This window comes from Choloepus didactylus, chromosome 2, assembly GCF_015220235.1.
Source record: "Choloepus didactylus isolate mChoDid1 chromosome 2, mChoDid1.pri, whole genome shotgun sequence".
Lineage (NCBI taxonomy): Eukaryota > Metazoa > Chordata > Mammalia > Pilosa > Megalonychidae > Choloepus > Choloepus didactylus.
Window position 1 is genome coordinate 19,666,694 of NC_051308.1, and position 27,687 is coordinate 19,694,380.

At 37.3% G+C, this 27,687-nt stretch overlaps 1 protein-coding gene, 1 non-coding gene and 1 pseudogene across 2 annotated transcripts; all 3 read right to left on the minus strand.

The window, feature by feature from the left end:
* Window positions 1–1,823: 1,823 nt before the first annotated feature.
* On the minus strand, window positions 1,824–21,174 carry TOMM20 (translocase of outer mitochondrial membrane 20). The gene is made up of 5 exons (XM_037821370.1): window positions 20,920–21,174; window positions 14,100–14,146; window positions 12,491–12,572; window positions 5,963–6,105; window positions 1,824–4,528 (listed from the first exon to the last, which is right to left on the minus strand). The coding sequence occupies exons 1-5, from the start codon at window positions 21,038–21,040 to the stop codon at window positions 4,484–4,486; spliced, it is 438 nt and encodes a 145-aa protein (XP_037677298.1). The 5' UTR covers window positions 21,041–21,174; the 3' UTR covers window positions 1,824–4,483.
* LOC119528368 lies at window positions 20,196–20,330 on the minus strand. Its single transcript, XR_005215672.1, has one exon. It is a non-coding gene; the product is annotated as a small nucleolar RNA SNORA14 (small nucleolar RNA).
* Window positions 21,175–21,181: 7 nt separating the features above from the next.
* On the minus strand, window positions 21,182–27,637 carry LOC119511131 (annotated as a pseudogene).
* Between the last annotated feature and the right edge of the window lie 50 nt (window positions 27,638–27,687).

Here is a 27,687-nt window from a genome sequence, read left to right on the forward strand (position 1 = left end):
GTTTTTTTTTAAAAAGCCCTCCCAACTCCTTTATACTAGCTTGTCAAACAGGTAGCCAAGTACAGCTGCAAGTCATACTTCTTAATTCAGACCCTTTAGCTATCACTTACCATGGAACTTTAGGCATGTTTCTTAATCTGTGGCTGAACTTCATCACCTGTTAAAGGGAACAGCTACCTTACAACAGAGTTGTGAGGATTAAATGAGTTAATACGTCATGCAGTTCAGTGTTCATACAAGGACCTGAAGCTGCCAGTGCCCAGAATCCCAGCCTCTTCCTTAATCGTTTGTGAAAACGAAACCATAGTAGGAAAGCAAGGGATGGAGGGAATTATCCTTGTTTTGGAGATTCCAGTCCTAATCTTAAAGGCAAGATCCACTCCTCTCCTCAAGAAGCTAATAAATGTTTTCCTTAAGCTACTTCAGGCTGGGTTTCTGCACTTGCCACAGGAGTCCTAATTAATAAAGGAAACATTTATAAAACTTTTGAGAATTTTTTTCAGGGCCCCATAGGAAGGGGATACTCAATTTGTTTACAAGACAAATCTCTGCTAGCACTATAAAGTCATCCTCTTCAAAGGTGAGTAGGGTGAACAACTGCATGATTAATGTGAATACTGTCTAGAGGTCACTGAGTGAACACGTTTAACCTCTTGGAACTAGTCTTTGCAGTTATTCTGGGTAAACTGAGACAGGTTCTACTTTTAGAATTCCAAAGATTCCCATGTTACCAAAAAACAAACTGAAAGGCCAACTCAATTCCACCTGTCTAGTTCCTTGTGCAACAACAAAGTCACGGTACATGGATTTTTAAATCTGTGAAATTCTGGCAGGGATATTTTTCTCCCTGAATGTTCACATCAGGCACTGGCACAAAACACTTGGAGACATTGTGGTGGACATGGTAACAGTGTCTGTTTTACTCAATTAATATTGAGTTGTTTTATTCCCATCTACTGGATATCATTTGGCTACCCTTCTTCACATCAAACTCCAGCTTAGCCAATCTCCTTTTCTCTGTCTCTTCCCAGTCTTGAACACCACCCATAACCTCCAGCACCCACAGCTTCTTTGTCACTATGTCAAAGTAATATTCATTTCAGTAATAATGAAAATTAAATAAGGTTCAGTAGTTCCACAATGCCTTCCGGACTGTTTTCAGAAAGTACTTGTAGTCTTGAAAAGTATATATATGTTCTGTCCTCAAAGCCCTGAATCTAAAAAAAAAAAAAAATCCCACTCAATTCACCTAGACACAAATATAGAATCAAAACTCATAACTAAAATACTTAGAAAATGTTAATTTCTGCTTAATTGGGCTTCTTCCTGGAATTAAAAATTCCTGAAATACATTTAATACATTAGCCTATCTTGGACATATTTAAAGTCTCAGTATTGATGGTCCTTATGCTCCTGATCATTATCAAGAACAGTCAGGTGTTCTTAAATATCACATTGTTACCAATTAGTCAGTTTTTGTCATGCATTTCATTTTTATAAACTACTATTGCAACCTTAACATACCTAGTATTTGCTAATAAGGATTTTCTATTCACTTGTTCCACATTACCACTGATTGAACTTCACTGTTTCTTGAGAAACATCAATATAGAGAACCCCTATCTATTTACATTAAAGCAGGGGCTCTTAATCTGGAATACCTATCAACTCTCTGATGTCAGATGCAAACGTTCATTTTCCTGGGCAAGAAATCTCATGGCTCTCAACCTTTTCAATGGGATGTTAACCTGTATTAGCTACCACTGCTTTAGAGTAAACAAAATCCACAGAATTCACTCTTGCAAATATACACCAAGCCAAAATTTTCTCCAAGTCCTTTAATATTCACTTAAACAGTTGAGGCACAAGCAATAAAAACTGCATTTTTTTTATGTTACAAGAAAAAAAAATTGCGATGGCCGCATGATATGCCAATTTTCTCAAAATCTCTTCTGCAATAACATTTCATTAACACTCTGGTCCACAGGTCGAATCAGTGAGGTCACAAAGGCAGGAGAGAGGTAAAAATATCAAACTTACTGAGGGATTAGAAGAATCAAGTATTTACTGAATGTATGCTAGGCACACTGTAGTAGGTTTTACACACTTTACCTAAGTTAAATGTGAACATAAGTTCTAGTTATCTATTAATAGAAAAACAATACTACTGTCAGGTAAGCTATGTTTTAAATGCTTTCACCTTAAATACAAACTATAGAACCTTTGTATTTAACAAAGATCTTTCCCAAAGAAACATGTCAACACACCCTAATACATGTTTGCATTTCCAAAGATTTTATAATAGCATGCAACATTAGCACATGGTAATACTGTTTCACTCGAATTAAATATTCAGTTGTTTTATTCCCATCTACTGGGTACCATTTGGCTAGCATCACAATTCCCTGGTTTCATCACTATTAAAACTTTAGGCAGGAAACATTGTGTTCACTGGGGTAAAAAAAACAGGTGATTTTTTCTTTTTTTTCTTTTTTTACATAATACCTTCAAAAGTACCAAAGCTGATTAAGCCAAAATGTACTTGGCTTAATCAGCTCTAAAGGGAGGCTATCACAGACTTTTCAACAAGGCTTAAATCAAAGTGGATTATTTTCCAGAAAGCCAAGTGAAACCCAGCTTGTACCGCAATACAATTTTCAAGGACATAAATAGAGTTGGCTTTCTACCCTCCCCAAATCTAAATTGACCCCTACTCCTCCAGCCAATTCTTAGTTTTTCTGGGCCCATTCTTTTCTTACCAAGCTGTCTGCTCCCTGCTCTTTTTTCCACCTACATTCTCCCTCTGTCCGCCCCACACATCCCCCAATGTATACCTAGACTATTGCAAGAGAGAAGCTTGTTTCTCAGCTGCATGGGCAATTATTAACCAATCACTACTACAATGCTTTGAATTTCAGAGCCTATTAGTAAAATGACTGCCATGTTTCTATTGATCATCCCCTCCCCAAAAAGTACACCAAGTGTCATGATAATAATAATAAAAGAAAGAAGGTACCTGGAGGAAGAGTAATTACATGTTTGAACCATCCAGTCTGATGTTCTAATTTATAGGTGAGAATATTACAGGTGACATGACATGATAGCCCAAGGCTATGTGACTAACTAGAGGCAGAAGCTAGACCTGTATTTCAAACTCTTTCCACTACACCACAACCACCACACACAAAAACCCCTAAGATAAGTAAGAAAAGTCTGTTAGTAAACCAAAAGCCCAGTACATAGGAAAAACCTTTGGGATCTCTCTGCAGACTTTTAGACAGCATAAAAGCCAGTTTGTACAATGTTCAGCACATGCTATACAATACCAAGGATCTTTAAACATTGACATGCAGAAAACATGTCAATATTTGAGAACAAAAGGTCCCACTAGCTGCATTTTTTTCAGTCTTCAGCCACAAGGTTATGCCTTACTCTTAGTGTTCAACAAGATAAATGAATTAAGTTGAATTAGGATTAAAGAAGTACACCCAAGAGAAACGCAAAGGGGAATAAACATTTCTTACAAGCAGGTCATCCAGTTACCAATACACTTCAAATTAATTTACAGAGTTGTGACAGAACCATATGACAACAGTGAAAATCAACACAATAGTTAGACACTAACAAAAGATCAATTTGGAAATACTAAGTCAGGCAAGCATGCGAAATTCAGCGTATAAAACAATGCAAGGCCTGGTAGTCAAACAAAGACACTCCTCAGGTTAAGTGGATTTGAAGATGCTGAAAAGAACAATATACATTAGGAGTTGAAAGGGATACCGCAGAAAGCACTGGACCGGTTCCCTTATTTTATAAATGAGGAAAGTGAACAGACACGAATTGGTGAAGCTCACACAGCTAGTGCTATTTACAACTACACATATCTAAAACAAAGGGTGATAAATACCCAGAACATATTAAGCCCACTGTTTTAAATAAAACATTTCACTAAGCTCATTGATTTAAACAAAGTATTTCAAGACTGATGGAAGGGGTAGAGGTGAAGTTCATAATATAGCACAGCAGCATGTTTCACAAATATTTGATAAACACAATCAAGTTTTCATACAATCTTCTGACGCACAGCAAAATGTACAGCTTTAAAAAATGTGCATCCTTCAGCTTTCTCCTATACTTTTTTTTTGTCTTATCTTTCAAAACTGAGCACTGGGTATTTTTAACCTAAGTATTGTTACATGTATGTACATTTTAATTGCACATTTTAGGAAGAAACAAAATCCATGATTTTCAGTAACTCAGTATATTTATAAAATGAAAAATACTCATCAAAAGACACTTTTCACTGGGAAAAATAAATAAAACAGACAAATGGATCTACACAAAGTAAAAATTAACTTTGGTAGACTTCAGTGTGGTACACAGTCCATATCAAGCACATTTGCCCTTATTCCCCCAGAGCTGTTCATCTTCCGAATTTTTAAAATATTTTAAACTGAGATTTGATTATGCTGACATTTCTTTTTCATTCCACATCATCTTCAGCCAAGCTCTGAGCACTTACAATTCTCTGGAGGAAAAAAAAAAGAAACATAATTTAATCTCTATAAATATCATATTCATTTAATACTCTTTGTATTCAAAGAATCAAATGTTGCTAAAGTTTATCCATTTTGACATTTATTTTAACATTTAAGACATTATACATTGTTATAATCTGGGTAAATGATGCTCATAGTACTGTAAGCCCCATTTCAAAATTCAGGCTAATCAAGAAGGCATAACATTACATTATGCTATATATATTCAAGTACATAACTAAAAAAAAAAATTAAAATCTCTTTGCACTCCCCCAAGCAAATGAGGAACACTGATTAGCACTGATTAGTTTTAATGATATTCCAATGTTCCAAACACTTCCCTTTTGGCCTGGAAACGCTCACAGTCATTAAATGATGATCTTGAACACTGAGAAAGTTAACTGAGTAAAGGAGACCCAATTTATGGAGAGAAATTCAGGCTTCATCCTGAATTCCCCATATCTCAAAAAACAACTCCCTGAGGCCAATTTTCCAATAGCACAATGCTATACTGCCTTTCAAACAGCATATGATATTAAACCAAAGATTCTGATTAAAACAGACAGGAAACCACATTAAAAGGACTTAAACCCAAGTCCCTGGTTTTCCAACTCTATCCCTTGAATCTGTGGGACCTCTATTTTCTTTCCAATCCTTTTCCAATCTAGTTGAGTGATGAGCTCTTTGAAAAATAAACTGTTCAGGTACACCATAAAGTGCTGCAAAAATCCTCCAACACTATCTTACTAATTTTTAATAACACAAACTGAGGAAATTAACATACATAATACACATGCTATACCAAAGAGTAGATTCATTTGAGCTCCCTGGAATGGATTTAAAAAGAAACAGAATACATTTTATTAATTAACTCAAACTATGCACAAATTAACCTTTTAAATAAATGGTTAATCTGTACTAGTCAATTAGGATTTGGAGAGGTAGTTCAAATAGCTCCAAACTCAAAGCTCAACTCAGAAGAAGCAGAGGCACTGAGTCTTTAGACAAGTTAGTGTCAGTGGTAGTCTACAGTCCCTTATGACACAATTTCCAAACTATGCCATAATGACACCTGTCTTCAGCCAGGCCACCTAACCGAAAATCTAAACTCCCAGGAGAGGAGGCAGAAAGCCAGTTTTAGAAGCAACTGACAAGGAGCCTGAATTCTGAGACTTAATACTAACACCCAAGGCTTCACATTAAGACACATCTGATCCACCTATACAGCACAATTACTAGATCTTTTGCTTAATAATTTGAATGTTTGGCCATTACAGAAGAAAATTTCAAACACCGAAAATCTCCACTAGTTTCATTCATGGATGAGTTTCATTATTTCCTCAAGTATAAGCTCATTTTTTGATGCCAATGCCCGCAAAGATTTCTCAGAATCTATTTACTTTTATTTTGTAACATTTCCTTACCTGACTAATTGTTGGGAGCTTAGTCAGAAGCATCTGAAACACTGGTGGTGGAAGAGTCTGCTGTAATACTTGCAATAATTGCTGTGGCTGTCCACACACAGCAATTGCATTTGTCAAATGGTCCACACCCTTCTCAAACTCCCCTGTAAGATTTACATAAATTACCAATCTGAATAGCACTCTTCCTTGCCAATAATTCAACTCTATTAATAAGCTCTATTAATCTCTTCTATTCATCAACTCTATTAATCTCCAAGTGATACTGATGAAAAAACACATGCAAGTAAAAAATCTGAAATAAACTATAGTTCATTCATGTAACTGAATACTTCATAGCCATTAACAAGAATAATTCAGAACACATACACTGATATGGAAATGTCTCAAAGATATATACACAAGGGGGAAATGTTACTTCTAACCTCTCCTAGTTTGTAAGCAACCTGAGTACAGGAACAAGGCCACCTGCAACCTTCAGGTGAAATTAATTGAAAAATTCTAATTATGTCAAGAATCTTCCTGGAAAAGGAGAGGGAAGATAAAAAGTAAAGTTTGTCATAGCATCTTACACCCTTAATCTCTTCCCCTGAAAGAAACAAAAAAACACAAATACACCCACAAATACACTGCAGCATGTTCTGTCTAAACCTTTTTACATTACTTTTATTTTAAATCCAGTTTTATTGATACATTCACATACCCTACAATCATCCATTGTGTACAATCATCTGTTCACAGCACCATCATATAGTTGTGCATTCATCACCCCAATCTATTTTTGAACATTTTCCTTATACCAAAAAGAATCAGAATAAGAATAAAAAATAAAAATAAAAAAGAACAACCAAATCACACCCCCCATCCCACCCTATTTTTCATTTAGTTTTTGTCCCCATTTATCTACTCCTCCATCCATACACTGGATAAAGGGAGTACTATCCACAATGTTTTCACAATCACACTGTCACCCCTTATAACCTACATTGCTATTCAATCGTCTTCAAGAGTCAAGGCTACTGGGTTGGAGTATGGTAGTTTCAGGTATTTACTTCTAGCTATTCCAATACAATAAAACCTAAAAAGTGTTATCTATATAGTGCATAAGAATGTCCACCAGACTGACCTCATGACTCCATTTGAAATCTGTCAGTCACTGAAGCTTTTTTCAAAAGAACAAAAAGTGAAAAAAAATGGAAAAAAATTGAAATTGAACTCAGGGAAACGATGGGCAACACAAATTAAGAATCACTGGTGTTCCAGAAGGTAACAAGAAGAAGAGTAAAGGGATAGGCAGAGTATTTGAAGACATTGTTGCGGAAAACCTCTAGTCCAACCCTTCTAAATGATACAAACATGCAAATGAAAGATGCCCAAAAAACTCCAAATAGAATAAATCCAAATAAACTGACTGAGACTATACCAATAAGACTGTCAAACGCTAAAGGGAAGGAGAAAGTTCTGAAAGCAGCAAGAGAAGCAATTCACCACATACCAGGGAAACAACATAAGACTAAGTAGTGACTACTGAGCAGGCACCATGGAGGCAAGAAGGCAGTGGTATGACATATTTAAAATTCTGAAAGAGAAAAATTGCCAGCCAAGAATTCTTTATCCAGCAAAGCACTCCTTCAAAATTGAGGGAGAGTTTAAAATTTTCACAGACAAACATATGCTGAGAGAATTTGTTAAAAAAAAAGAGACCTGCCCCGCAAGAAATATTACAGGGAGTTCTATTGGTTGAGAAGCAAAGAAAGGAGAGACAGGCCCGGAGAAGGGCAAAGAACTGTAGAGTACTACTAAGGGTAACTTAAAGGAAATAAATAGAGGGAAAAAATAGATCTGACAACTAAAAACCAAACGATAACACGGCTGATTCGCGAACTGTCCACAGTAATAACACTGAAATGTGAACGGATTAAAAAGTATGAACTATCAATATGCTGCTTACAAGAGACTCATCTTAGACCCAGTGAAACAAAGAGACTGATAATGATCAGTAAACTACTCCTAAAGCAAGCTGAAGGAATAATAAAGATTAAAAGCAGAAATAAATAATATGGAGAACAAAAAAAACAATAAAGAATAAATAAAACCAAAAGTTGGTTCTTCGAGAAGATCAACAAGATTGACAAAACCCTTAGTGAGAATGACAAAGTCAAAAGGAGAGACGATCCAAATAAACAAAGTCATAAGCGAGAGGGAGGACATTATGGTGGGTCCCAAAGAAATTTAAAGAAATCATATGAAGAGACTATGAATAACTGTATGACAATAAACTAGACAATTAAAGAGGAAACGGATAATTTTCTGGAAACACATAACAGCTTAGACAGACGTGAGAGGAAACAGAAGACCTCAACAAACTAATCACAAGTAAAGAGATCCAATCAGTAATCAAAAAGCTTCCCACAAATAAAAAGCCCAGGGCCAGATGGCTTCACAGGGGAATGTTACCCAACTTTCCAAAAGAAATGACACCATTCCTGCTCAAACTCTTTCAAAAAATTTAAGAAAATGAAACACTACTGAACTCATTTTATGAAGCTAACATCACTCTAATACCAAAACCAGATAAAGATGCTACAAGAAAGGAAACTACAGGCCAACCTCCCTCATGAATATAGATGCAAAAATTCTCAACAAAATACCTGCAAATCGAATCCAAAAGACTACATTAAAAAAACATACACCATGACCAAGGGGGGTTCATCCCAGGCATGCAGTGGTGGTTCTACATAAGAAAATCAATCAATGTAATACAACACATTAACAAATAGAAATGGAAAAAAATCAAATGATCATTTCATCCTTTTTTGATAAAATCACTTCAAAAGATATGAATTGAAGGAAACTTCCTCAATATGATAAAGTACATATATGAAAAACCCACAACCAGCAAGCATAGTACTCAACGGTGAGAGACTGGTAGCCTACCCCCTAAGATCGGCAACAAGACAAGAATGCCCATTGTCACCACTATTATTCAACATTGTGCTAAAAGTTCTAGCCAGAGCAATCCAACAAGACAAAGAAATAAAAGGCATCTAAATGGGAAAGGAAGAAGTAAAACTATCATTATTTGCAGATGTTATGGATCGTGTATTCAGAAAATCCTGAGAAATCGACAACATAGCTACTTGAGCTAACATATTCAGCAAAGTGGCAGGATACAAGATTAATGCGCAAAAGTCGGTAATGCTCCTATACACTAGAAATGACCTAACTGAAGAAACACTCAAAAAAAGATTCTGTTCCCAATAGCAACTAAAAAAATCAAGTATCTAGGAATAAACTTAACCAAGGATGTAAAAAATCTCTAAACAGAAAACTACGTAAGTTCACTAAAAAAAATAAAAGGGGACCTAAAGAGATGGAAAGATATTCCTTGTTCATGGATAGGAAGACTAAATGGGGATTGAGATATCAAACCTACCCAAACTGATCTACAGATTCAATGCAATTCCAATCAAATTTCCAACAACCTATTTTACAGATTTGGAAAAGCTAGTTATCAAACTTATCTGGAAGGGAAAGGGGCCTTGAATTGCTAAAAACATTCTAAAAAAGAAAAACAAAGTAGGAAGACGTAAGCTTCCTGACTTTGAAGCCTACTATAAAGCCACTGCAGTCAAAACAGCCTGGTACTGGCACAATGATAGATATACTGATCAACGGAATCAAATCAAGAATTCAGAAACAGACCCCCAGATCTATGGTCAACTGGTTTTTGATAAGGCCTCCGAATCCACTGAACTGGGACAGAACAGTCTGTTCAACAAATGGGAATGGGAGAACTGGATATCCATATCCAAAGGAATGAAAGAGGACCCCTACCTCATAACCTATACAAAAACTAACTCAAAGTGGATCAAAGACCTCAATATAAGAGCACAGTAAAACTCATAGAAGATAACATAGAGCAACATCTTCAAGACCTATTATTAGGAGGTAGTTTCTTAGACCTTACATCCAAAGCACAAGCAACAAAAGAAAAAACAGATAAAAGAGAACTCCTCAAAATCAAGAGCTTCTATACCTCAAAGGAATTTGTCAAAAAGGTGAAGAGGCAGCCAACCCAATGGGAGAAAATATTTAGAAACCATGTATCTGATGAGACTGATATCTTGCGTATAAAAGGAAACCCTACAACTCAATGACAATAGTACAAACAGCCCAATTATAAAATGGGCAAAAGATATGAAAAGACATTTCTCTGAAGAGGAAATACAAATGGCTAAAAAACACATGAAAAAATGTTCATCTTCACAGGCTTTTAGGGAGATGCAAATCAAGACTACAATGTGGTATCATCTCACACCAATAAGAATGGCTGCCATTAAGCACACAGGAAACTACAAATATTGGAGAAGATATGGAGAATTGGAACTCTTATTCATTGCTTGTGGGACTGCATAATGGTACAGCTGCTGTGAAAGACAGCCTGGCAGTTCCTCAGAAAACTAGATAGCAAGTTACCCTAAGATCCATCAATTTCACTTCTTGGTATATACCCAGATCTGAAAGCAGTGACACAGACAACATTTGCACACCAATGTTCATAGCGTCACTGTTTACAGTTGCCAAGAGATGGAAACAATCCATGTGTACTACAACAGATGAGTGGATAAACAAAATGTGGTATATACACACAATGGAATACTATGCAGCAGTAAGAAGGAATGAGTTCTTGAAACATACAACATGGATGAACCTTCAAAACATAATGCTGAGTGAAATAAGGCAGACACAAAAGGAAGGGTACTGTATGTTACCACTAACATGAACTCCGTGAACAATTTAAAGTAAGGGTCTTATTATAATATATAATATAGGGAACATAGAGACAGACAGAAGCTAGTTAAGGGGGAATGATAATCTAATATGTATAGACATGATAATGACAGTGAACTTAATGGTATGGGAATGGACACATATGATTATGGTTCGTTAATGGGATTATAATTATCAGTGCCACAGTGAAGAGGAACATGTTCAAAAGTGGTTGTTTAAACGTATGTAACCCACAGACTAGCACTACAAATATAAAAAGTGGTAGCATGACGAACTTATAAGGTATGACACTGGTATAGAGTTAACAGAGTGGTATATAGAAAAACTACCCATTACTTTTATAGACTATATTTAATAGAAATATTTTATCAACAGTACACTAATACTAAGGATGAATAACTAGTAGCTGATAAGAGCTCTGGGATGTTTTATGTTATAATTGCTTAAAATTTAGAGTGATGATGATTATACAACTAAGTGATGATAATGTGAGAAACTGACAGTTTATCTTGAGACAGAATATATGTTATGTGAAATTAGGAACCCCCTACTTAATAAATCAGGCTCTCAATCTTGAGGCTTGCTCTTGTGAAACTTAAGAGCTGTAAACGGGAGGCTAAGCCTTCCTGTAATTATGCCTAAAAAGCACCTCCAGAGAATCTTTTGTTGCTCAGATGTGGCCTTTCTCTGAGCACAACTCAACAAACAAAGTAATTACCCACCCACCCACCCCACGTGGAACATGACTCCAAGGGGAATGAATTTCCCTAATGATGTGGGGCACAATTCCCAGGAATAAGCCTGGCCCTGGCAGCGAGGGATTGAAAATGCCTATCTGACCAAAAGGGGGAAAGAAAGGTAACAAAATAAGGTTACAGTGGCTAAGAGATTTCAAATGGAGTCAAGAGGCCATCCTGGAGATTTTTCTTATGCAAGCTCCAGCTAGATATCCCAAATGGCCACAGTATGCCATACCCTTACCAACAGTAGTCCCGAAATACCTAGGTCCCTACCTGAAATTCTATAAAAGATTCACTAAGTTTTATCTCTCAGAAACTTAGATCCACCAGAGCGTTCCTATGCCAGACAAGTCCTAAAACTCAGAGGCAATAGCTTAAGAACAACAATCAGATGCAGCCCTCTTTCCCATAATGTGGACACCGCCTTTCAATATGAACAAGTCAGGGTGCTCACTGCCTAGACACCCCTGAAGATCGAGAAAGTGATTAAATGAGAAGGGGTAGCAACAGACAAGATAGGATTTAATAAAGGATTACAAATACTGAAACCTTATATATATATATCCTAGGGTATTAGAATAGCTAGAAGGAAATAACTGAAACGGTAAAACTGTAACTTATAACATTCTCTGAAATTTTCTCTATAGCTATTCACTGAATTGTGCTTTGAAAGCTACCACCTTTCTGTATATATTCTATTTTTCACAATAAGGAAAGAACTTAAACTGTGGAACTGTAACCCAGAACATTTTTTTTGAAATTACCTATACAACTGCTTGTTGAGCTGTACTTTCAAAGTTAACACCTTTCTGTACATACATTATATGTTACAATAACGGAACAACTGAAATTGTGGAACTGTAACCCATAACAGTCTTTAAAATTTATCACTGTCATGTATGTATGTTAAAGTTCACAATAAAAAAAATGCATTAAAAATTTATATTAGTGCAAAGAATTCTATCTACTTCTTTCATCTTTTAATGACTAAGTTTACCTTGGGCTAGTAACTCTTCACCAAGCTGTATTTCTTCAAGGAAAAATTTCTGAACAGCTTCAGGATCTTTAAGGTCAGGTAACTGTGGAAACAGAATGTTTAGTAATTGATAACCAAAATTATGCCAGGGGAAATACCAGTATGCAGGAAATCATGCCAATAAAAAATAAAAATTATATAGTTTGTTCTAAAAAGCTACAAGGATTAGAGTTTAGTATCTACATCCAAATGAACGAAAGAAAAAAATTCTTAGATCAAACTGGCACTTAGAACAGTTCTTAGAAAGCTACGAAACAAACCTAAAGAGAAAAATGAAGTGTACAAATATATCCATGACAAAACACACACTTAACTACACATTTTGCTTGAGCTATGAAACAAACCTAAAGAGAAAAATGAAGTGTACAAATATATCCATGACAAAACACACACTTAACTACACATTTTGCTTGCCATCATTGTACATTTTTGTACAACTAATCAATTTTTTCCAATCGAGCAGTATTTTGTATAGGTTTACTATGCATCTAAAAGATCAGTTATTTTTAAATGGCAATAGAATTACCATTGAGGTGTATATGATTGCTTAATCATTATCTATTTGTTGGGCAGCTAAATTACTTCTAAGTGTCTTGACATTAACTATAAGCAGCTGTATTTCAATAAGTTTGCATGTATGTGTTTATCATTTTGTGGTAGTTATTATATACTATCAGACTGAATGATTATGGTAATATATAATGCCACCAACTACATGGTTTTTTTTTGGAAAATTGTAAACCTGCTAGAATAGTCAAAGGTGTCTCCACTTTTATTATAAAACTTAGGCTTCTATTTCACTATTACCATGTCCAGTCAATTAACCTCATTAATTACTCAACTGCTTCAAAATAACTACTAAAATACAACCTTTATTAATTTTTTCTTCCCTCAACTTCCTTTGCAAACAACCACTCACTGATCCAGTTGTCCAATTCCTGGGAATCCAGAGAATGGAACTAATTTCAATAAAAGGAAAGCACTATATGCACGAGAGTTAATATGCATTTAATTTGTTTACACAGATCACAGAACATTCATCAAGAAAACAAACCTACATAGACATTAAAAATAATTGTGAACACAAAATCCATGAAAAGAAAAAAATTCTTATTTTCATTTACAACAGGGCAAAAATCTGTTAGGGTGGTGGGATTCTGAATCAGTGAGTATGAATAATTTTGTTATGACTTTAAAAATGAATAATACATGGTTCTTTTAGGTTGAAGCAAGGCAAAATTAAAGCAATACATGTTATGCATTATTATTTTGAAGCAGGGTAAGAAAGCCTGAATCTTTTGGTGCATTTGTCTTTTGCAGACTATCATCTTATTATCCCTTAAATACTGTTTGTAGAGTAAGTTGTCTGGCCAACAAAGGAGAAGCAGCCATGGACCAGATAATCAGTCACTGAACTGAGTTAACTATTCCTAAAAAGAACAAATTGTATTTAAAAAATGAAAATCAATATCTGATGTCAACTAACTTCCTCAAAAATACATACTGAAGCATATTTTAAAATAATATTTCTATAAAGTAAATAACAATCTAAAAAAAAACAGATTATTACCTTAGAAAGCCCAGCTCTCTCCTTGGCAAGTTTCTGTTTCTTTCTTCCTGCAAGAAATATAAAGTACTATCTTCATTTTACCATTACAACAGTGGGAATCAAAAGAAGTCTAGCTGTTGTGGTAGTCATTTATTTTACTTTCAAAATATTCCTGACTCTTGGGATCTCTACTTCTTTCTGGTTTGTGATTTATCAAGGCCATATGAATAGTTCTGTTCAATGAATTGTGGGCAACATTACATTTCTGGGCAGCTTTCTTCTTTGCCTCTGGGGCACCTGGACCAACAATTTCTAAGATGGAGGCAGCCCTAAAAGCTGCATCTTTGAGTAATTACAATAAGCAGAGCAAGCACCCCCTTCCAACCTACACAAGACATATAACATGAGCAAGAATTAAGCCGCTGCTATTACAGAGTTTTATTATTACCAAAACATAATAGATTCTACCCATACTGAATACTGAAAACTGACATTTTAAAATGGATAAATCCATATTCGATAAAGTTTTCTAAAAATAAAATACGGGAGAGACAGTGTGCTCAGAAATGTACTTCTAAAGTTTAAAATCTTAATCAGCAATTAGTCAACACAAATTCAAACCACGAGTAAAAGGGAACATTTGCATCCCAGCTCTTCTGTTTATTGGCAGTGTGACTTTGGGCAAGTTACAGCAACCTGTGCCTTAGTTCCTCAAAGGTAAAACTGGTCTAAAAATAGTACCCACTTCATTGTTGTGAAGAGTAAAAGAGTTAATAAAGTATGTTACATAGTGCCTGGTTCCTAACATGTGCCATATAAACATTTGGTTTTAAGACACTTCCTTCAGCTAAGGAGCTGTGTTATGCTAAGATAAGAATTGATAGTTTCACTAGTCATTGAAAACTACCAATAACAGGGAAAAACTTACAAAGGTAAGGCTCTACTATTTATTATAGTAGGCAAATAAATACTTCAATTCTCCAAAGATAAAGTTTGCCTCATCTTAGAGGGCTACTATGAGACACAAAAACATAAAACAAGCAAATGCGTTCTGAAAACCTTGAAGCATTCTGCAAATCCAAGTCTCGACATTTAACTAAAGAGTCAGTGACCTGTTGGCCTAACTCTAGATAGATGGTTAATTTGCTATAGTCAGGGAACCCTCTTTTCTTATTCTACCATATAAATTGGATTCAACCAAAATAATACCTCTTGCAAATTCTAACCCCCATAATACAATTCTAGTAGTTTCAATAACAACATCAACAAAAACAGGTTAAAGCCGATCTTACATATTAATTTGAACACTGCCTATTTTTCTAACAAACATCTTAACTGAGTGTTTGTTACTCACTATGCAATAACAACTCTACTCTCAATTTGCTTAAGGGTTTAGGTCCTCTTTAGGCAGAAAGTGATGAGACCATGCTAACTGCTAAATTGTATGGTATAGACTAGTGCTCCAAGCCCAGTCCTAAGTCTAGAAAACAAATGGAAAACTTTCCAAAAGAACTGAAGATGAAGATAACACTTGGATGTTAAAGGACATGCACTCACTACTCGAAATGTTTTAGATATTAATTAGTTCATTTAATCCTGAGAATAACACTGTTATTTTCGAGAAAGCTTATGAAGGTCACAACTAATAAGTGATTGTGCTGGTTTGCATATATTACATCCCTCAGAAAAAACCACATTCTTTAATGCAATCTTGTGGGGGCAGTCGTGTTAGTGTTGATTAAGTTGGAACCTTCTGATTAGGTTGTTACCATGGAGATGTGACCCACCCAACTATAGGTGATGACTCTGATTAGATAATTTCCATGGAGGTATGGCCCTGCCCATTCAGCATGGCCTTGATTAGTTCACTGGAGCCCTATAAAAGCTCAGACAGAAGGAGCTCATAGCTAGCTGCAGCTGAGAGACACATTTTGAAGACTGCTGTTGGAAGCTGACACTGACATTTTGGAGGACACCATTTTGAAAAGCAACCTGGGGGCAAGCAGATGCCAGCTGTATGCCTTCCCAGCTAAGAGAGGTCTTCAGATCCCATCAGCCATCCTTCAGTGAAGGTACCCTGTGTTGATGCCTTACCTTGGACAGTTTATGGCCTTAAGACTGTAACTTTGTAACCAAATAAACCCCCTTAAAAAAGCCAACCCATCTCTAGTATTTTGCATTTCGGCATCATTAGCAATCCAGAACAGTGATGGAGTGACCATTCAGACCCAAGGAGTTTAACTTCAGAGCACGTGTACTCAATCCTATTCTAAACTGCTTTTCTAATAACAGTGAACACGGCAAGTATGGGCAATAAACACTGAGGAATACAATTTGCTAAGCCAGAATTCAGGGAAAAAATAACAAAAATGATAATGAAACCCCGTAGAGTGAAACAGAGTTTCCATTACTACACAACCTCAAAGTGCCCCCCTCACCCCAGAAGGGGGAGTATGTGATTGCTGTTGAATACATTCAACTGACAAGTTTCCAAATTTTAGGAATGCCTAGTTGCTTTACATTTCTAGCAATAATATTAAAATTTTGGTTTTAGTTTCATAAAACAGTTAACTTGTTACATTAACTTACCTTCACATATAGTATCATAAAGTATCTGTCATCAAGAGACAGCTAGCAACAGACGAAAATACCAAGTAAAGGAGCTACACATTCAATCAACAAAATAAGGCTTAGAGGCAATATTTGCTAGATTATCAGTCCTAAGTGCTATTGTGTAAACCTAACAAGTAAAAACAGGAATGCCTTCTTTAAATATACATAAAACATGAACTTAAGTAAGTCCCAAATCTAAAATCATTTTTAAAGCATTCATTTAAATAATGAGTTTGCTTGATTTTTAAATGTTTACCATTTTATATGGTAAGGTATAAATGAAACACACCTGTAGATGACACTATAATTTGAAGGCTAAATTTCATTTATTAATAATTACTTAGGTTGATAAATACTATGCTTTAAGGGTTTTGATAATCTGTTCTTGCTAATGGAAGACAAAAAATATGAACAAATTAAAACCCAAGCTCTAACCCCAAACCTTAAACAAAATTAGCCTCTTTTTCTAAAAATCTTTCATTAAGAAAGCTAACAAGCTAAAATGAATGATTTGAGAATCCTGCTTTTATTGCAGATGTATATCTTCTATTTGCAATTAGATGGAAAAAACCTCTAAACTGAAATCAATTTCACTACACAAATGCAAAATAACCTAGTTCTTAAAATCAGCCAATCATCCTAAAACAGAACGAAGTGGGGGGACTTACAATTCCTGACTTTAAAGCTTATTATAAAGCCACAGTAGTCAAAACAGCATGGTACTGACACAATGATAGACATACTGATCAATGGAACTGAATCAAGAGTTCAGAAATAGACCCTCAGATCTATGGTCAACTGATTTTTGACAAGGCCCCGAAATCCAATGAACTGGGACAGAATAGTCTCTTCAATAAATGGAGCTGGGAGAACTGGATATCCATATCCAAAGGAATGAAAGAAGACCCCTACCTCACACCCTATACAAAAATTAACTCTAAGTGGATTAAAGACCTAAATATAAGAGCCAGTACCATAAAACACTTAGAAGAAAATGTAGGGAAACATCTTCAAGACCTAGTGATAGGAAGTAGCTTCTTAGACCTTACATCCAAAGCAAAAGCAATGAAAGAAAAAAACAGATATATGGGAACTCCTTAACACTAAACACTCCTGTGATTCAAAAGACTGTCAAAAAGGTGAAGAGGGAGCCAACTCAACAGGAGAGAATATTTGGAAACCATATATCTGACAAGGGTTTGATAGAGAGTATATGTAAAGAAATCCTACAACTCAACAAAAAAAGGACAAACAACCCAATTATAAGATGAGCAAAAGATATGAATAGACATTTTTCCAAAGAGGAAATACAAATGGCTAAAAAGCACATGAAAAGATGTTCATCTTCATTAGCTAATTAGGGAAATGCAAATCAAAACCACAATGAGATATCACCTCATACCAATAAGAATGGCTGCTATTAAACAAACAGGAACTACAAAAGTTGGAGAAGATGTGGAGAAACAGGAACACTTATCCATCCACCGCTGGTGGGAATGTAAAATGGTATGGCTGTTGTGGAAGACAGTTTTGCGGTTCTTCAGAAAACTAAATATCGAGTTGCCCTATGACCCAGCACTTCTGCTACTCTGTATACACCCAGAAGATCTGAAAGCGGGGACCCAAACAGACATTTGCACACCAATGTTCACAGCAGCATTATTCACAAGGGCCAAGAGATGGAAACAATCCAAGGGAGCCCACCAACAGATGAGTGGATTAACAAAACGAAGTATACACATACAGTGGAGTACTATGTGGAATGTAGTAGTATAAGGAATGAGGTCCTGAAGCATGCGACAACATGAATGAACCTTGAGGAGATAATGCTGAAATAAGCCAGATACAAAAGTACAGAAATTATGTACCATTTCACTAATATGAACTAACTAGAATATGTAAACTCAAGAGTCATAAAATGCAGAATATAGGGTACCTGGAGATAGATAGACGCTAGACAGGGGGAGTGGTTAGTAGGTACAGAACTGTTAACAAGGTTGACCTTGAATGTTTGGGAATGGATAGAGGTGATGTTAGCTCATTACTGGGATTATAAGTAATGCCATATTATAGTTGAATTTGATTGAAAGTGGTTGTTTAAAGTCATGTATGTCACCAAGTAACACTAGAAATGTAAGTTCTTGCATGAACTACATATTAAAAATAATAATACAGTAACAAACTTACTACACCAATACTATGGGTTAACAATGGGGGGGGGTAAGGGGCATGGAAGGATTTGGGTCTTATTTTTTATTCTTATTTCTGGAGTAATGAAAATGTTCTAAAATTTATCATGGAGATGTATGCACAACTATGGGATAATACTGTGGGCCAGGACTGTATACTTCGGATGGTTTGTGTGGTATGTGAATATATCTCAATAAAACTGGGGAAAAAAACACAGAGAGAAAAAGTTTAAAAAAAAAAAAGGAGTCATTCATGCAATTACCTTTAAACAGATGGCAAAATCATTCTGAAAAGTTTTTCTTGCTAAAATATTAAATAACCTAATTGTATTATATTCATAAAAAATCTCCAGAATTCATCAATTACCATGTACCTGAACTGTACTAAACTCTACATTTACTATATCATTTTATGAGGGAAACTAAAGCTTGCAACTGTGCAGTTCTTTGCCCAAGGTCACTTGGCCAAAAATGGTGAGCACTCAAATCAGTAAGCTACTGCTAAAGCTAGAAAAAAATGTATGGACTGAAGATGACAGAAAAGGAATTTTGAAAATAACAGATTTCTCAAATTTAAAAATTGGAGTGCAGTATTTCCAAAGGAAAAAGACATCAATGCATTCTTTATAGAGTGCTGCATACATACCACCCACTCCTCTGAACTATTTTTGAAGCTACAGGAAAAAAGATAACCTGAATTCTTAGTTACGAGTAGCATTTACCGAGGGGTCTTCCCTGTGTCAGAAACCGTGGTGGACAAACATTTATTCTTGACAAAACCTACAACAGGCAGGTGGCATTACTTGATTTTACAGCTAAGGTTTAGAAAGCCCAAGCTTATGCTGCTAATCAGTGACCAACCTGGGCCTGAAAACTCAATGCCTCAATCCAAAACGGCATTCCTTCCATCAGGCAAACTAACCATAAATAAAACAATAATCCTTTCCTCCTAAAACATAAAAGCTAGGAGAACTAGATGTCACGTTGTAAATGGTATTAAAATCAGCACTGTCCAATATGGTAGCCACCAGCCGCACGTGGCTATTGGAATGACTTCTTAAAACTTAAGTACAAAATAGGATAGTTCTTCCAACCTTTCTGGATTTAACAGCATGTCAATTTTAACTTCTAAGACACTGAAATTTCCGAGAAATCTAGTTGTCTTTAATTATAAAAATAGTTCTGACTGCAACAAATTTGCTCTTCTATTGTTGCCAACAGAAGATACCTCCGAAATTCAAAGCAGATCACAAAGGCTTTAGTGACATTATTTCCCTCTCTTTTAAGAGCAGTTGCAAATCCAACTGCTCTGAAAGGATGTCGCAGGTATGAAATAAAACTGAGCCACGGGAAAGGCGCAGCCCTTTGGACTCCCCTACAATTTCTGTAGCATTCACTCATATCTTGGAAGCACTTTCAGCGAAGCTACCAAGAGGGTTTAAGAATGCTATGATACCGCATTGGATTTGCGGATTTAGTCGCTGGCTAAAATTTGTAAAACACCAACTTTCGAGATAAGAATAGGTTAAAAAGGGTGAACGGCCAAAAAAAATTTTTTTAACAAGGAGGGAGAGGAGAGACCAAAAAAACCCACAAGAACCCTAAGCTATAATTTCCCCATTTTGTTTTCCCCAAATTAGAGTGAGTTTACTCAGCAAACGCGTTTGGGGAAAACAAAATGGGGAAAAAAATCCTTCCTCCAAAATGGAGGAAATCGAGACCCGCACGAGGCCTGTAAAAGCACTGGGGATCGCGCAGGGGGCGCCATCTCTTCTTCCCAGCCCCCACTCAGTCACGTACAGCCAGGCAGCTACGCCCGCGGTCTCAGCAAGATCTTTCGCAGGCGCCAAGCCCGAGCCAAGCCACGCGGTCCGCCCCCGCGCAGCGGCCCAGACGCCCCCGGCCGCGCCGGCTAATACAGGCGCGGGAAGAGAGGAGGGTCGGGTTGCGCTCCCAATAGGCCAGCGGAAGCTGGGGAAAGGGGCACCATGTGAGGCGCAAGCGAGACACCAGATGCAGGGGCGACGGGACCCACTCACGCTCTCGCAGCCTGTTCTTGAAATTGGGGTCACTCCGTCTCTTGCGGTCGAAGTAAATGCAGTATCCGATGAAAAGAGCCCCGCATACACCGGCGGCGATGGCGCTGTTCCGACCGACCATTTTCTCCCGACTGCCTGGCGTGAAGGGCAACGGCGGCGGCGGCAGCCCGCGAGGGAGCCGTTGGCCGCCAACCCTCAACGGGGACGACGCAGCTCAAATCTGACCACCGCAGGTGGGATGCGGAAACACGCGGTGCGCGCGCTACTTCCGGTTCCGCCGTCGTCGGAGGCCGCCCCGCAGCCGTCCAGTGCGGTGCCGGAGAGGGCGCCGGCTCCTCGCCTGCGCTTGCGTGTAGGCTCCCGTGCGCAGCGCCACGGGACCAACTAGCCGTTGCTGAGCGCCGTAGAGCGGTTCCGTTCGTTCATTTAAGGATTTTGCTCATGACCACGTACTTCCTTAAAACTGCTGAGATTTAAGGGCAGGGACATATTGCTTGCACACACTCGGACTTTGTAGCTGACAGCCTTGTGTCAGACAAAGATGGAAGATCGCTGACGACAAATCTCATCTTATCCTTCTGGAATACAGGGCAGCCTGTGAATCTAGTTCGAATTAAACTGAAGTTCCTTTTCAAGTTTAGTTGTACCCCACTGTGGAATAAGCACCAGAATCTAGTGACAGAATTTGAGTTCCAGAAGAATGGTACAGTACAGTGCCAAGTTATGAAGAGTGGAAGAAAATTGAATGAAATCCTGAAAACATAATCTCTGAAACTGGTTGGAGAAAAAAAAAATAGCGTGAATTTTCTTATGGCTTTTGAAGATACTATGTCGATTCTTTACATTGACATCTTACCACAAAGAATACCATGGGCCCAACTGGCTTTACAGATGAGTCCACCAAAGTAACAACAGATAATACTAAGCCAACACTTTCAGGAGATTTAAAAAAAGGGGGTAGAGGTGCGGTGGGATATTTCAGCTCTCATTTTATTAGAGAAAAATAACGTTGATACCAGAACCAGCAAGGGAAACTATGTGAATATATTATTAGCCAAACCCTGTCAAGAACGTAAATTTAAAACATCTTAGTTTTATCAGTGAGATCATACAATATGAGCTAATTGTAATAAGTAAACTCATAGAGATAAAATCTAGGATATAGGTTACCAGGAGATAGAATAAGGTAGAGAACAGAGTGTGTGTGTTGGGGGGGGGGGAGCTGATGCTTAATGTGTGCAGAATTTTTAACTAGGTTGAATTTAAATGTTTAGAAATGGATAGAGGTGATCGTAACATATTATGGTGAGTGTAACAGCACTGAATTATGTGTGTGATTGTGGTTGAAAGGGGAAGTTTAGAGTCATATATGTCACGAGACGGAAAGCTAGAGGATAAAACATGGGACTGTTATCAGTGAACCCTGTGGTGAATGATGACTGTGATTAATAGTACAGATACAAAAACATGTTTTCATGAACTACAACGAATTTACATCACTATTACAAGGAGTTAATAATAGGATGTATATGAGGGAAATGCACCTATTGCGAACTTTGGACCATAGTTAGTAGTAGTATCTTAATGTTCTTTCATCAACAATAACAAACGTACCACACCAATACTAGGGGTCAATAATAGCGGTGGATAAAGGGTATGCTTTGTTTTGGGTTGTTTTTTGGGGGCATAATGAAAATGTTCTAAAATTGTGGTTATGGTGTGTGAATAAAACTGTTGGAAAAATAAATTGTAGTGATGACTGCACAACTTGGTGATGATACTGTAAACCAGTGATTGTACACTTTGGAGGGATTGTATGGTGTGTGCATATATTTCAATAAAAAAGAAATCTTAGCATAGAAGTGACATTGTTTTTTAAATTATTGTTCCCAGTATTGAAGTTATTTCATAAATTACTGTTGCTTTTTTTTAATCTTTTTAAGAATTTCTTAGGCTTTTCACTTACATTAGATATAAAACATTATTTGAACCACCACTTGGTTCCTGTTTTAGTTATCTACTGCTGGATAACAAATTATCCCCAAACTTAGTTGACATAAAACAAAATCCATTTAAGACCTCACAATTTGTGTGGGTCAGGAATTTGAAAGTGGCTTAGTTGGGCAGTTCTGGCTCAGAGTCTTTCAAGGTGGTTGCATTCAGGATGTTGGCACAGGCTGCAGTCTTCTGAAGGCTTGACTGGAGAAACACTTCCAAGATAGCGCACTTACATGGCTATTGGCAGGAGGCCTCAATTCTAATCATGACAGTGGCAACTAACATATCCCAGAGAGGGAGAGAAGGAAGACACCAAATTGTCTTTCATGATCTACCTTCGGAAGTTCATTATTCAGACATTCCATCGCTTCTACTGCATTCTTTTGGTCACATAGACCAACCCTGATACAATGTAGGAGACTATACAGGCTATGATATAGGAAGTAGGGATCATTGGAGGCCTTCTTGAAGACTGGCTACCACAGTTCCCATATACCCTCCAGGCCATATTTGCCACAGTACCCTTTCTTTCAATTATTCACTAAACAAATACTTATTGAGTGCTTAGTATTTATCAAACACTAATCTAGGTAATTGGGATATACTTGCTCACATAGAGATTAAGTTCTAATGGGAAGAGACAGATATTAAACAGATATCAAATGGTAGCATCAATTATTACAAAAAAGAATAAAGCAGACAGCTACATGGGAGTGTATGTGTCGATATTTGTGTCTTGATATTTGTGTCTTAATATTATATATAACGAGCTCAAGAAACACCTTTTTGAGAAAATGGATTTGGAGTAAAGACTTGAGTAAAGAAGTGAACCATGCAGATATTTGGGCTTTAATAACATATTGATTCACAGATGGAACAGCAAATTTTCTTGAGACAGGTGTGTTCCATGTTTTGCAGGCATAGCAAGGAGGCCAGTATATCTGGAATGGAGTTAGCTAGATAAAGAGGTCAGGAAATGAAGTCAGAGAAGAGAAAAAGGGCCAGAGTATGCAGCACGTGGAAAAGACTGGCTTTTGAAATATAGAGCAACTGGAGGGTTTTAAGCAGAAAATAACTTGATTCAACTTGTTTTATATGGATCATCCATAACACTACACACAGAAAAGCTTGTAAGAAATAAACAGTGAAAGAAAACTGAGAAGACTACTGGAATTTCCATTTACTGGAACAAGAAATACCAAAAGATGAGGAGGTTTGCCAGGAAAGATCACAAGTCCAGTTTGGGCATTAATTCTGAGATACTTTATAGACAACCAAGCAGAGATATCAAGTAGGCAGCTGGATATGTGAATATTCTCAAAGGCAAGATCAGGACTAGAGACATATAATTGGGGTCATCAGGATATAGATGCATTCAAAGCCTTGAAATGGCATGGGATCATTAAAGAAATGTATGCAGCTAGAGAAAAGGTCCAAGGACTGAGTCTCAGAATACTCCAAAGCTTGGAGAATAAGGAAAAGAGGAAGAACCAGCAAAGGACTCTAAGGCCAGTGAAACAGGAGAACCAAGTGAGAGCAACATGTCCGGGGATAGAGAGAATCATCTGTGTCAAATGCTGTCGTTAAGTGGTGTAACTATATGTCCTGTTTTGATAGGGAAGAGTAGCAGTTTATACCTGTTGCCCCAGTGTAATTATTAATAGTGCCCCTTTTACTCTCAAAATATCCTGGATTGGCTAATAAATCAGATGATCATCCTACCAATAGGTCAAAATAAAGAATGAAAAATGACCATTGGATTTGCCAATACAGAGGTCATCAGTGACCTTGAGAGGTAGTTTCATCCATTTTCCTACCTCCTACAATCCTCCTACTTATCATGCTTACATTCTCCCACTGCTTTGTCTTTGCAAATGCCGTTATCTCTGGTCAGAATGCCATCTTCCCTATCCGCACCTTGGGAAGCATACTTATTCTTCAAGACCCTGCTTAAATCCCTCTGCCTTTACAGAGGGACATTCCCATTTTCTCCATTTACCTCTGCATTATGATAAATCCCAAAACAGATTTTGAAACCATCAACCTTCTATTCCTATTGAAATAATCTATACAATTTTAAAAGTAAAAAAAAGAAATTAACAGCTTTTTTGAGGTATAAATCACATAAAAATTCTAAAACATTAAATCTGGAAAACAATCTTATAATATCTATTTTTATTCATTTAATATGTATGTACTTTCAATACCCAGAGATACTGTGGGAACAAAGATCCGATCCCTGCCAGAACAAAGACATTGAATAAGCAACCATAAGATGATGAGGTGTTTGGTAACAGAAGTCAGCATTTTGCTGGAGAACCTAATCTACTCCAGGAGTCAGGAAAAGCCCTCCTGCTTTCCTGATGATAAACCTAAGACCCTTAAAAGAATGGAAAATAAACCAGAATGATGTGTGCATTGCCTGGTCTGCGGTTAGGGAGGTGAGTGTGGAGGGGCAGATGTACCAAAGCAAAGATGATTGGGGTCAGAGGATTACACACATCAGAATAACAAAAAAGTTTTTTCTAACCATATGCCCTGCCATAGATTCTGATTCTCCCCATCCCAAAAAGTTGTCAGCGAATCTCAGCCACTGACAGGAGTATGTTCTGAGCTTCAGGGGTGTCGCAGTAGAAAAGACTTGTCCAGGGCCACAAAGCTCATAACGAGGTCTTGAACTTGACTCCAGATATAGTTAAGAAAATTTGAGCAGACCAGGTGGGCCATTAGATTACGTCTCCTGAATAAGCACAGAACATGTTACTCTTTTCTATTTCTCATACCATTTGTAAATATTAAATGCATAGTAAATGCAATGTAAATGTTCAGATCATTATATAACAAGTAACACTTTTATACAAAAACACAGTTGAAGCAATATACTCTGCCACTGAATCCCTTAACCACTCTACATTTTTAAATACCTGTTGTAAAATATCTATAAAGCATAGAATCCTGAAATGAAAACAGCCTTGAAATCACCTAGGCAAGTATTCCTGAAATAATTAGTGGATTGTGGAATGAACTCAGTGCATCATAACCACCATTTTTAGTGAAATAAAATAAAATAAAATAAAAGACCTCAACACAAGTAGTATAGACAAGTACCATCTTGTGAAACTTTTCAGTTAATTACATGCATGTTTGTAGAGGTCACAATCTAAAATTAATGTTATTGCAGATTGCAAGTTGCCAAACCACAGAGTCAGAAGGCAAAGCCCCAAAAGACTGCCCTTACTTGAGACAACAGCTAGAAGTTCAGGATCCCCAGGATCACCCTCACTTCAGATCAGGTGACTGAAAATACAGGATTTCCTACAACTGCCCTCAAATTCAATAATTCCTTATGATTCACAGACCTCAGGAAACTCCTCTACGTAAGATTACAGTTTTATTATGGCAAAAAATACGTAAGTTAGAACCAGCTAAAGGAAAAGAAGCATAGGACAAAGACTGGGAAGAGTACAAAAGTGAAGTTCTGGTCAGTCTCTCTCCATGGAGTCATGAATGGCATTACCTCCCCCTGGTAAAGATGTGTGACAATGTACACAGAATATTGCTAACCAGGGAAGCTCACCCAAGCCTTTGGCGTTCAGAGTATTTACTGGGGCTTGATCATATACTGTCAGGTTGCTAACCTGTTAAGTCTCCAGCCCCTCCAAGAGGTGGCCCCAAAGCCGTCATAAATCATTGTTGGAATGTCCAGAAGCCAAAGCCCCAGACAAAGACACTCCTACAGGCAAGGCATTCCAGGGACCTAGAGTTCATCTCCTAGTAGCTGAGGGCAAAGGCTAGACTTCTCACTAATCTGCAACCACTGACCTAGTCCAACCACCTTATTTTACAAATCAAGATATTTAGGTACGGAGAGGTTGACAGACTTGCCAAAGATCATGCACAGAGCAGTTACAGCTAGTGACAGAGCTGGGTCAAGAACCTAGATACTCTTACGTCTCAGTCCAAGTCCAAGGAACTTTATGTGAAATTCTAGAGACTAAAGGAGCAAGCTATGGTAAGTACACTAAAATTAGTCTAACTGGAGTAAGAAAACACTTGGTTGGGTAAGGTAAAGCATTCCTGCATCTTCTTTTACTGAAAAATACTGAAAAATAATTCTTTAGCTATACTTTTTTTTTTTTTTTTTTTTTTTTTTAACATTTCACTGGAAAAAAAATTTGGAGCCTTTTGGATAGAAGCAGTTCTTTATTTGCCAGGAAGGACAGTGCATCATACTTCTGCTGGAATAGAACATGGCCTCCACTTTAATGATTCTATGTTGGCCCTAAAGCAGCCTCTCCTGCAGTTCTTGTCTGGAATGTTGAAACCTGGCCTTCCCAGCACCATACAATAGTCCAGGCCATAGATACCAATGCTCGGCTCATACTTGATGTGTTCCTGGATCCCCACACCAAAGTTTCCACACCTGTCTTAACACATACTCCCACACCTTTAGACCTTTCTCCAAGATTTCCTCTGCCTTGGCCCCATGGTCTGTGCAGTGGACGGCAATCTCTTCATTTCTCTTGATGCCAAAGGATCTGCCAGTGTATCTAGCTTTGGAAAACATGGGGGTCTGCCCTGTGAGCTGTTGGCAACACTTCGGCTGCCTGGGTCAATCTGTCTCCACTCCTCACCCCACCCTCAGGTGGATGTTGAGACAGAGCTTTTGGATTTGAGATTCCTACATAGGGTTCTCCTTTTCACCCTGATTCTCTATCATGATGGAGAACTGCTAGCCCAACTTACTTGGTCTGGAATCATTAACAGAAA